At 35.8% G+C, this 13,092-nt stretch overlaps 1 protein-coding gene across 1 annotated transcript in view; it reads left to right on the forward strand.

The window, feature by feature from the left end:
• The window catches only part of ADAMTS3 (ADAM metallopeptidase with thrombospondin type 1 motif 3), a 263,966-nt gene that overhangs the window by 235,420 nt on the left and 15,454 nt on the right, over window positions 1-13,092 (forward strand). The window contains exons 14-17 of the mRNA XM_065914442.1: window positions 161-294; window positions 1,925-2,048; window positions 5,546-5,626; window positions 7,464-7,627. Coding sequence (XP_065770514.1) covers window positions 161-294; window positions 1,925-2,048; window positions 5,546-5,626; window positions 7,464-7,627 — 503 coding nt within the window. The remainder of the gene's footprint in view (window positions 1-160; window positions 295-1,924; window positions 2,049-5,545; window positions 5,627-7,463; window positions 7,628-13,092) is intronic.

Raw genomic sequence — 13,092 nt, forward strand, 5'->3', positions numbered from 1 at the left:
TAAATATGCCAAGTACGTGTACTTTCCCCCCAACTCTTTATTTATTTATACAATTTGTTTCCAGGAAGCCGTGTTGAAACTGTATATTTTAAAAACAAACTATACTATTCAAATGTACCATTTTGCATAAATGATTGGCTTAATCCTCCATCTTCTACAGCCAAGAAAAGATGCCACCTGTACTGTCAATCCAAAGAGACTGGAGATGTTGCTTATATGAAACAGCTGGTGCACGACGGAACACGCTGCTCCTACAAAGACCCGTACAGCATATGCGTGCGCGGAGAGTGTGTGGTGAGTTCAGGTTGCTTCCACCAAAGCTTCCTACAGGATTGTGCCATCCCCCTTTTCTTCTCATTCAGCGGCATATTTTCAGAATTTTTTTTAACTCTTTCTTATGTGAGATCACATTACAATGAGAGTCCATGAATAGTTCAGTAGCTCAACTAAATTTGGAAGAAATTGCACTTAATAAAATCAAACTTTGGTCACCGGCAAAATCAATATTTAATTAGTTTTTTTCATTTCCAGTCAAATGCGTTTCGGGAGTGGGGGGTGGTCCTGAGGCCTTAGGACTGGGAATACAACTGGAACCATGCCTTTGCTTTGAGTATTTTATCCTAGCCATCCACTAGTACAATACCACGTCTTTTTTTTTTTTAACTTCAATGCAAAATGTGCTTTATCATCTTAAAAGGTAATAGAAACTTCTTTTTCTCCCTGTCTCACCTTCCAGTTACTTCTAACTTTAAATACTAAATTCCACATCAGAACAAAAGTATTAGTGAAGATGCAAAAGCTTTTTGTCCATTCAGTCTTTTCTTATGCCATTTATTTCTTGTCCATGTTCACAAGTTAAAATGATAAGGAATTATCTCATTAACTGAACATATTGCTGCTGCTTGATTCCTTTTGACCTAGGTACAAGTAAGGTGTTAATATAAAAAATTCTCAAATATGCGATGCCTCATAGTTGAACTAAAATTTCCCTGAAAATAGAATCTGTGTTTTGTTCATCTTTCACCTCCCACAGTATCTGGGAGTGCGTTAAGTATATATGTGTCATCATTTCCTCTGCTCACTCTCATCTCAAACTTACAAGTGAAGAATCATCATTACCCAACAGAAATTCACATTAAAGATCCACCCCAGTTGGGTTTCCGTGGTGACTCAGTGGTACAGAATCTGCCTGCCAATGCAGGAGACACAGGTTTGATCCCTGGGTTGGGAAGATCACCTGAAGAAGAAAATGGCAACCCATTCCAGTATTCTTGCCTGTGAATTCCCATGGACAGAGGGGCCTGGCAGACTTCAGTTCATGGCGTAGCAAAAGAGTTGGACATGACAACCACTAGAACAAACAAGCAGAACAATTGTTTTCTGAACCCACTTTCCTCAAACGGATGACTTCCTGGCTTTGTTTCAATCCCTTTGCATTCTCGAATTGCCTTCTGCACCCCCTGTTCCTTCAAGGTACTTTGAAAACCTCACCGGTGATGTTTTGTCTCACATCTCTTACCAACTTGTAAAGTTTGTACTAATGGACAATTCTCTGTTTTGATTTTCTTCTTTATAAATATGAAGGCAACCGGGGAAAAAACACATCCACATCTTAATTTTTGTCTCCTCAGCATCAGCTACAACATCTGTGTTCAATAAATGTTTGATGATTGACTACATGTGATAGGAGAAACACTTCATTAGACTGAGGGACATTTATCCTTTATAATTACCCAGAGTGCAAGTCATTTGATTTTATAAAAGTTCTTTAAAAGACCAAGATATTAAAAATTAGAGTTAAGGAGTTTGGTGCCTGGCTGTGTGTGGGCTCATGATGGAACGAATGGTGTATCATGCTCCAGTGTGTTAACCTTAGTTGCTTGGCACGCTAAAATGAGCGACATCTAATATCTTCTCTCCCCAGAAAGTGGGCTGTGATAAAGAAATCGGTTCTAACAAGGTTGAGGATAAGTGTGGTGTCTGTGGAGGAGATAATTCCCATTGTCGAACCGTAAAGGGGACATTTACCAGAACACCCAGGAAGCTTGGTAAGATGAGGTTCTCGTGAATTCAGTATCCATGATTTGCCTTTTTCTTAGACTTCTTTTAGGAGTGCACCATTTTCTCTATACACACACACACACAAAAATTAGCTGCTGATTTATTTTCATCCAGATTACCTTTTAAGAAATCATTGAAATAACTGACAATTCATACTCTATAGCATCCATGATGAAAACCTATCTACTAAATTTAGATAAGGAACAAATTAAAACAATATCGATTATAGTAGTTAGTTAAAATATGTGTTCTGTTTAATTTTGTGTTTTTAATAAAATGTATTAGACCTAATTATTAGAATTAATGCTTATTTTGGATTTTCTGTTGCACATAAATTACTGATCAGAAGTTAAAAATATTCAAAACTTTAAATGCAACTTTTAAAATATTACAGTTACTTTGCTTCTTTTAAAAGTGAATAAGTTTATCCTATTTATAAAACTATAGATCTTGGGTTCGTATTTCACATAATATTTATAATTTCATATTAAACGAGTTTGAGGTACATGTAACCAAAAATAACCTGAGCTATATAATTGCTTATGGGTGTGAATTTCTGTTCTTGTTACACAGTCAGTGGCCTAGACTTAGGCATATAATGAAGGTTCATCAGATGGAACCAAAAGCAACAAATAATATGCAACATTATTAGTGTTTTCATAATTATACATTGGACTTTTCATAAAAGATTTAGATACAAACATGGATTACTGAATGATTTCTTTAAGTTTGGAACAATTATTATTCAGTTATTCAACAAACATTTATTGAAAAAATGTTTGTCAGAATTCAACATTTAAAAATAAATTTAATGTGAGGCTTCCCTTGAAAAGCTTCTCTTACATCCAAGATATAGTCTCCCACAAAATAATAGAAAACAAGATAAAACAAAACAAGGGCAAAGATTTGGTTTACATTGAACACGTTGTCATTGCGGTGATTTTTCCTTTTAGAAAAATAAGAAAGTATAAAAAAAAAACTAGTCTTTATCCAAATGGAGTAATTCTCTTAGTTCTTTTTACTCCCATTATCCCCTAGTCACCCACCTCAAGCCATTTCCACACATATCATCTTTGCCCTTTGATATATTTAGAGTCAGGCAGAGGTAGGTGACTATATTCTAACATATTCTGATGTGTTTTTCTTAGGTATTCCCTCCTCTAGTTACTGATATCTTTGCTATTTCTCTGTGATAATTTACTATAGTTTGTACTTTGAAAATTATAAAAAGCAAATATTGCCATTTCTGGCTGATGGTATTATTTTAATAAGCAAACAGAATTATAATTATATACATAAATTATATACATTTAGTAGAGTAGCATGATTTTCTCCATCTTAATGTGAATTAACTTATTGTGCTTTATTACAGTTATGAATTGTTCATTTAGGTGTAAAATAATTAATTTTTCTTATTTCCAGAGTGAATATATGCAAATAAAATGGTTTTTTACCATTGTTATCCATTCTATATTATGTGTAATAAAAGGTAGTGATACTTTTTTTTTCAGATACCTCAAAAATTATGCTAAACCTCTGAATTAAGTTCAGAAGAAGAGAAGAAAGCTTTCAGACTGTTCCAAGATAATCTAACATCCATTTCTTTGCACTAATGTTATCATCATAGTTATTCAATAGACTAATTAACCTTTTCCAACAGGGAAAAATTTAAGCAAGAGATGCCATAAAGAACTCAAGTTGCTGGAAAATGAAATCTGCAAGTATTCGACTTCAAATCACCTATATCATTTCTCATTCATGCTTAGTCTTACTTTCATTGACTATTAACAGTTTATTGGCATTAGCTAACTATTATAAATGCATTTTGGCTTCAACAGATACAATTATGAAACACATTTTATATGTTACCTAATAAAATTATACAAGGCTTATAGTATAGTCAATGAAACAGCAAGACTTGGATAAACATGAACTCTCCACTAATTAAAGACATTCTATTTAAGGGAAGACAAGAGGAGCCTTCACTTTACCCAAAGGAGCTCGTAGTGTTTCTCTTGCTGAAACAAGGGAAGCTAAAAATGTATTGGGTAAGTTGTAGCAAACTGCAGAAAGATGGGCATCCATAAATGGCATCAAGCTGTTTTGCTATCCTGTATCTTAACTAACATTACTTCCAGCTTCTGATACTCAGGCAAACATGGTACATTTCATGTACTGAATATCACCCAGGCTCAGGTGCTGAAAACCCTGACCCCAAAATGACCACTCCACTTAGTTAAGTGAAAGTGAAGTCGCTCAGTCGTGTCTGACTCTTTGCGACCCCATGGACTGTAGCCCACCAGGCTCCTCCATCCATGGGATTCTCCAGGCAAGAACAGTTGGAGTGGGTTGCTATTAAGATGCTAATAAATATTATTTAAAAAGTCAGGTAAATCTACCTATAGGTAATCATTGTCCATTTAGAAATGACCAAAAAAAACAGATTTCTTTCTGATTCCACCAGAAATTTTGTATTTATAACTGGATTTCTGTCAATACTTATAATGTATGAGTTATAGGTTTCATAATGTAATGAAGGTATAAGTTGCATAATCTTCCTATATTCTTTTTTGATGGAAACGAGAAGAAACATTTTGGTTTCTCCTTTGCCCTGACTATTGTTGATTTATAGTTAGGACCTTAATTCTAAATGATCTTAAGATAATTTTTCAGTTCAGTTAAGACAATTTTTAGGACATGTGATCATACTAAGAAGGTTTATTATATAGGACAATAGGACCTTAAAACCTAAGACAGCCTATTAAGCATTTTGGTTTGCGGTTTCTCAGTTAGAAGATTGAACTTAGGGTCAGTGTAAAGGCGATGCACGACATAACTTGCAGATGTTTTCCAACCAATCTACAAAATATATTTTACAGCATTGCCATTTAAAACTGTGTAAAGCTTTAAAAGTGGTTGCTGATCACAATCTAAATGAAAACTACTCACTGGTTTTTCTTTTGTAATTTCTTTAGACTAGAGCAGGCTTTTAAATCTGAAGCTATTTCATTAATTAGAAGTTTAGCTGTCTATACTTGCCACTTAGACTTTTAAAATAATATATAGACCAATAAAATATCTCAAGAAATTCACCAACTTATCACACTTTAAATGAGCCCTTATTCAAAAGGATGATTTAAAAAACTAAAGTCACATGGAGGGACACAGGAGAGTATAGTATTATATTTGCCTGAATTATTGTTGCCACAACTTGTAGGTCAGTACAAAATAAGTGACTAGTGTGTTAGAAACAAGACTAATTTTTTGTCAACTTAACAATTAAAAAGAAAAATATGCCTCTGATCCTGTGCCAGATGTCACAAAATCTGCCAGTGCTTTGAAATTAATTTTGGAAACTGCTTTTTTCAGTTTATGGATGCCTTCTTCTGCACGCAGGAGCCGTAGGAACGTAATGCCTGACTAACCGTGGTTGTTGCTTTTGTTTTCTTCTTTGCTTCCTCCAATATTTACTACACATGCAAAGGGTACCTTAAGATGTTTGATATACCCCCTGGTGCTAGACATGTGTTAATCCAAGAAGACGAGGCTTCTCCTCATGTTCTTGGTAAGTGTTTGGGTCTGCTGGCTGTGCTTTATCATGCTCTGAAGCTTAGAAATGTCAAAGAAATGATACATAGATATGGATACATGTGTTTGTGTGTGTCTGTGTCCATGTATATGCATAGGTGTCTATATCTATGTACACGCATAGATATCTGTATCTATGTACACGCATAGGTCTGCAAGGTTCAAAATTATATATAAATTCATCATTACCTGATTTTTATTGGTCATGTCTCCCAACTATTCTTTCTTTACAATAAGAAATATTCACAACTAGAGTTTTAATTTCTGATGAAAGCTGGGTTGGTTCATTAGGATATGAGGGAAAAAATAATTTGGTAAGTGTGAATTTGTTATACATTTTTATTCTGTTATTGGGAGATGAAAAAAACCTAAAATATTAGTAAAATGCACTAAATTAAGGAATAATATCAGAAAAATTTGCCATGTTTATGTTGACAAATTAATTCTGATATTTTGGTTGATGCCATTCTGTATGCTTCTTCTTTTAGTGCATTTTAAGTTCTTTGACTGAAAAGCAACCACATCCAGGTTGTGCTAGTCCAGGAAAGAGTTTCCTATATCTGTTATGTGTCCAGTTTGACTGGCACATACAGAATCGTTTTCTGCATGTTTTCTGTTTATTATCTGCAAATTATCCTGTTTATAATTTCCAAAAGAAGGTTTTTTCCTCCTTTCTACATTAGAAGATCATGTAGAAATGTCATTCTAGAAGAATTTATATTTAAAGTAAATGCACAAATGTAAACATAGCTTTCACATATTCCTTGAACCATTAAATCACTAAGAAGATTTCTGAAACTGACACATCTGTCAAACCTATGAAAATATATAGTAAATTGCTTTTCTAAATACACGTAACTTCAAAGTGTATTGTTTTATGGTGTTTCATGGAATTTTTTCTTAGTATTTAAAATATATTTACTACCAGATTCCAAAATAGTCTCCACTGTCTAGCTGCAGTCCTTTATCCCATAATTGAAATTCCCTACTTTTTATTCTGGAATTCAGATTATCTTTGGAAAAAACAGTTTAAAATCTCAAGAGGAATAAATGTATTTAACTAAAATTACTCATGTTTTCTATACATTTTTAGTAATAGTAATTACTTTTGAAATTTTATTTTCTAATATCATTAAATACCAATGTACCTCCAAACTTTAAAATCCCATTTGTTATTTTTATTCATTAGAGAAAGCATTTTATTTAATAATATATAGACAATCTGTAATATATTACAATTTCTGTCACCAGTAAAGAGCTTTTCCTGACCATTTAAGTAGGTAATGTGACCTTAGAATTTTACAGTTGTCAGGATTAATTGCTTGTTGGCCTAAAAATCAGCTCAACAATTTTGAGTACCTTTAATATTTTGACTTAACTTGAAAGAGCTACACAGTTAAAAAAAAAAAAAAAAGGCTTATGTTATATGCTGTCCTAGTATAAGTCATTTGTATTACTTGTTGTAGAAGAAGCCATTATTTTAAAAATATTTCCAGCTTCCTGAGGAAATGTATGGGGTGAATGAGTTAGAAAGTGTTAACTGCTTTGGCAGTGTTTTTGAATGGGAATATTTGTTAATTTTGATTTTCTATCTCACCATCTTGCCACTATTTTTAACTGGTTAGGAAGGCTTCTTGAGAATTTTGAATGCCTACTGAATGAAGTATGAGTCCTATCAGAAGTAACACTCATTTTAATTGCTTTGAATACTCATAAACACGCTTTCATTCATAGAAGGGGAGAGACTTAACTGTGAATCTTCAAAACTGTAATAAGATAAAATGTATGCCGGTTACTCATTTTTCTTTCTTTAGCAATTAAGAATCAGGCTACAGGCCACTATATTTTAAATGGCAAAGGGGAGGAAGCCAAGTCAAAGACCTTCATAGATCTTGGTGTGGAATGGGATTATAACATTGAAGATGACATTGAAACTCTTCACACCGATGGACCGTTACATGATCCTGTTATTGTTTTGGTATGTGGCATTACAGGCTCACTGTGTAGTTGGTTCACTTTATATTTTTTATAATTAATTTATTTCAATTATAATTAATTTTATAATTAAATGTTTAATACAATTAGTTATAATTAATTTTATTTACTTGCTTGTTTTTAATAACTCCATTTATCCTTCCTCTTTATTCTTTGGGGAACTTTGTCATATATTTTATTATATATATATTATAAACCAAATACAGTATTATGATCTTTGATTTGAGTAATCAGTTATCTTTTAAAGACAAGAAAAGAAAAAATAGATTTTTATATTTACTCACATATTTAGCATTGTTGATGGTCTTCATTTTTCCTGGTAAATCTGACTTTCCGTTTAGCACCCTTCACCTTTGATATAATGAACTTCCTTTAACATTTCTTTTGCTATGGGTATGCATACTAGCAAGTTACTCTCTCTGCTTTCAATTCTCTGAAAACGTCTTTGTTTCACTCTCATTCTTAAAGGATATCTTCACTGGATATAAAATTGGAAGTGGCTAGCTTGTTTGTTTTTTTCTCAGCACTTTAAAGATGTTTTTCTGTCATTGTAGAGAGGTCCAGGAATTTGGGGTCTCATCTAGGAAATAGATGTGACCTTGAGGTGTCAGTAGCACCCAAACATATTGTTCAGGTGATGCCTCAGCAGGTTGGCATGTGAGGCCACCTTCAGGAAGAAGACAAGGGCAAAGGCACTTTTGGGGGAGGTGAAACCCAAGAATGAATTATGTGTCCAGGTGATGTTGCCCAGCAGCACAGCAGGGAGACTCTGGGTTGGAGAGCTTCAGAAGGCAGCAGCAGCTTGGGATCCTGATAACCACAAAGTCTTATTTATAATTAGTGGATTTGGGGTCCAGTTTCATAAGGGTGTGCAAAGCAAACAGGCTCTGTTCTTCAGTTGCTCAGTCATGTCTGACTCTTTGTGACCCCATGGACTGCAGAACACCAGGTTTCCCTGTCCTTCACTATCTCCTGGAGTTTGCTCAAACTCATGTCCATTGAGTCGATGAAGCCATCCAACCATCTCATCCTCTGTTTCCCCCTTCTCTTCTAGATGGATAGAAATCTACTTGTTTGGGCTACATTTGAAACAATTGGCCGTGTGAAAATCCGAGTTTGGTGCCAGTGGATTTTTGAGCTAATCAGTCTGAACTTGCTGTGTATAAATAAATGACCTAGGGGCCAATATACAGGAGCCATCATTGACCCATTTATATAACATTTGTCTTCTCGAATCCATTGTTTATGATGAGAAGTAAGCTTCATTTAGGTTGCTGCTGTGCATTTACTGTGTCAATATTCTCTGGATGCATTTTACAATTTTCTCCTTATCTTTTTGTCTTGGATTGATTTGTAGTTTGACTGTGGGATGCTTACTTTGTGATGTTCTTTGTATGTATCCTGCCTGGGGTTCATCAACTATCTTGGCTCTATAGATTGATGTTTTTCACTAAATTGAGGTAAATTTTCCACATGTTTTCAAGTTTACTTTTCCCCATCTCTCTCTTTCTATTCCTGGGATTCATTTACATGTATGTGAAACCAGTTGAAATTGTTTCACGAGACTTGTGAACTCTGTTCATCCTTTTGTAATTGCTGTCTTTTCTCTGTCCTTCAGATTAGATAGTTTCTGTTGAACGGTGTTCAAATTCATTGACGGTCTTATGTGATCTCCAATCTGCCACTGAGCCCATACAGTAAAGTTTTCATGTCAGATAGTGTACTTTGTTTTCTAGAATTTCCTTTTTTTTTCTTTTCTTATAATTTCCATTTTTCTGCTGAGATATCCACATATTTTCACTCATTATGTCCAACTTTTCCTCTAAGTCCTGAGACTTCATATTGCCTGATTTTGTGGGATCTTTTTTTTTTCTTGATTATAGTTCACATTTTCATACTTCTTATACTTTTTTTAATTGCACACAGCATTAGAGATGTTAATTTGTCAGGCATTTCGTTTACCTTGCGTTCCTTAAAAGCTTTGGGTTTTATTCTGTCTGGCAGTTAATTTATTGTCAGTTTCCGCTGATCCTTGGAGGCTTGGTTTTCCTTTCTGAGGGTTGGTCTATTTCAGTTTTGTTCTTATTCTTAAGTCTTGGCTTTCTGGTGCCTTAACTGCATACCTGGAGTGTTCGGAGGCCACGAGAGCACCTTGGACCCTCATCCCTGCCTGCCCCGCGGTACCTCCGCCCTGCTCCCGGCGCCTTGGCAGCCACGCGTTGGTAGATAGCATGGTTTGTTGGCCTGGGGTGCACAGACCAGTCCTCTGTGTAGAAAACCCATGCAGCTTTCTGGACCATCCTCTCTGAAGCCCCCTTTTCTTTAGTGCCCGTGTCTCTGAAAGTCCCAACCCCCCCCCTCCTCCTCAGCTCAGTGAGACACTGACTTGGCTTGGGTTCCTGCTCTCTACACCAGGGTCCAGACCTGGCCCTGTCCAGAAGCCAGTACTTAACACGCTGCCCTTCTCACTGAGATCATTATCTTTTAGCATGTTATTCATTGCAAGAAAAAACATTCCCTCAAATATTGTATCCAGTTTTATTATTTTAAGTATCATGAAGGCAACTCTATTACTTCCTCATGGATGAAAGCAGAAGCCATCATTTTGATTTGAAAAATATTGTTAGATTCTTTATACCAAACCAATATTTATTGGATTCCCTATAAAAATATTATACTCATCTAAAATAAATCATCTCACTAAATTTCAAATCTTTTTTCATTTGAAAATTATTTCTCTTTGATAAAGTGTCTGTTCAGATCTTTTGTCCATTGTTAATGTAGGTTACTTTTTTCTTTTTAAGTTTTCAGAGTTTTTTATATACTCAATATATAAATCCTCTATGAAATGTGACTTTTCAGATATTCTCTTCTAGTATGTAGTTTCTTTTCCTTCTCTTAGTAGTGTTTTTCATAAAAATATTTTAACTTTATTGAAGTCCAGTTTATCAATTTTTCCTTTTATGGTTCAAGACCTTCTTATTATATAAGGTTGTTTGTTTCTTTTCCTGATCTAGGATCAAAATTCTTTTTCTTCTATTTATTGTAACTTTTATGCTGCTGCTGCTGCTAAGTCACTTCAGTCGTGTCTGACTCTGTGCGACCCCATCCCTGGGATTCTCCAGGCAAGAACACTGGAGTGGGTTGCCATTTCCTTCTCCAATGCATAAAAGTGAAAAAGTGAAAGTGAAGTCACTCAGTCATGTCTGACTCTTCGCTGCCCCATGGACTACAGCCTACTAGGCTCCTCCATCCATGGGATTTTCCAGGCAAGAGTACTGGAGTGGGGTGCCATTGCCTTCTCCGGTAACTTTTATAGTTTTACATTTATCCATTTTAAATTTATTAACCATTTAAGCTAATTTTATACACATTTTGTCCACCTTAGGGTCTTAGTTTTGTACATGGATGTCCATACGTTATCTATTCTTGCATAACAGATCACCCCAAACTTGGTGGCTGAACACAAGCTACATTATTATCTCATAGTTTCTCTGGGTCAGGAATCTGGGAATAGATTCCATGACTAGTTCTGGCTCAGGGTATCTCATGAGGATGCTCTCAGCTGAGGCTATAGTCACCTCAGGGCTCCACTGGAGAAACTCTTCTCAGTTCCCAGCTGAGTCACATGGCAGTTGAAAGCCCTTGGAAGATTACTCCCAAGCTTCTTCATGTGATGCTTAAGTAGGATGCTTAAGTGTCCTTGTCACATACAGCTGTCTTTCAGAAGTGAGTGATTCAAATGATCCAGAAAGTGAGAATGCAACCAAGACAGAAGTCCATGTTTTTAACCTAACCTTAGAAATGACATCCTTTCACATCTGCTGCTATTTGCTAGAAGCAAGCCACTGGCCCAGGATCCACCAAAGGAGAAAAGAATTAAGCTCCACTTCTTGAGAGAGAGAAAGTGTCAAAGGACTTGCACACACATTTTTTAAGCCACCACAGTGTCCAGCACCATTTGTTGAAAGCAATGTCCATTCTCCGTTAAGTTCCCTTTTCATCTATGTCAAAAGTTAATTACCCAAATTTATGTGGGCTTATTTCTGGATTCTCATTCTGTTCTATAGGTTAGATAATTTTATAGGAAAATACATACCAATCAAATTTTATTTAGATTATTTTAAGTTTGATTGGTTGGAGATCAGAAGCTCTATTTTACTCATATGTAATTACATTGCATTTTTCTCCAGCAGCACAGGTGTTTGGCATCAGAGCCTTCTTGGAGGACTTCGCCAGTGATATTAGAGTGACCCCAGGGAGCCATGTGTAATTGATACAATCCTGTAAAAACTACATGAAAGTCAATAAAAACTATTTATAAAAAAGAGTCCTTTGCTAGAAAAGTAAAGATCACATAAAAAGCTGAGAATATGCTTGCAAAGTTTACAATAAAAGGATTAATATGTCTATTGCTTGGATTACATGAAAAAAGAATATGTATAATAATAAAATAAAGAGGATCTGACATGAACACACAATGCATGGTGAACAAAATGCAGGTGACCAATAAACTTCGGAAAATTAATCCTTCCTATTTATCAAATAAATAGCAGTTAAAACAACAATCTTTCACCCATTCAGCTAACAAAGAGGAAAATGATTTAATATGCAGTACTGAATGGGAGCACCCTCATATACTGTCATTATGAAAATAATAATTGTTTTAACTATTCTGAAGGGCCATTCGCTTGGTCTATTATGAGAACTATAAAAAAGTGTACCCTTTACCACATTAAGAAAAATCAGAAATTATCACAAAAGTGGGGATAAATTTTAATCAAAATATGTATATTTTTCTGATTAAATAAGGTACCCTAGGATTAAATGGCAGAGAAGACAATGGCACCCCACTATAGATATTAATTTTTCTGATTGAATAAGGTACACTAGGATTAAATGGTGGAGAAGGCAATGGCACCCCACTCCAGGACTCTTGCCTGGGAAATCCCATGGACGGAGGAGCCTGGTGGACTGCAGTCCGTGGGGTCGCAAAGAATCGGACACGACTGAGTGACTTCACTTTCCCTTTTCACTTTCATGCATTGGAGAAGGAAATGGCAACCCACTCCAGTGTTCTTGCCTGGAGAATCCAAGGGACGGGAGCCTGGTGGGCTGCCGTCTATGGGGTCGCACAGAGTCGGACACGACTGAAGTGACTTAGAGGGAGGAGGGGGGGGATTAAATGGGCTGCCCAGGTGGAACAGTGATTAAGGATCCACCTGCCAATGTGGGGATGCTGGAGACCTGTGAGTCAGGAAGATCCCCTGGAGTAGGGAATGATTACCCACTCCAGTATTCTTACTGGAGAATCCCGTGGACAGAAGAGCCTGGCAGTCTACAAAAAGGCTCTACAGAGGAGCTTTTGCAGTCCATGGGGCTGCAAAGAGTTGGACACGACTGAGTGACTGAACATGCAGACATGCACTAAGAGTAAACACTATGCTG

This window comes from Muntiacus reevesi, chromosome 22 (assembly GCF_963930625.1).
Source record: "Muntiacus reevesi chromosome 22, mMunRee1.1, whole genome shotgun sequence".
NCBI classification, from domain to species: Eukaryota; Metazoa; Chordata; class Mammalia; order Artiodactyla; family Cervidae; genus Muntiacus; species Muntiacus reevesi.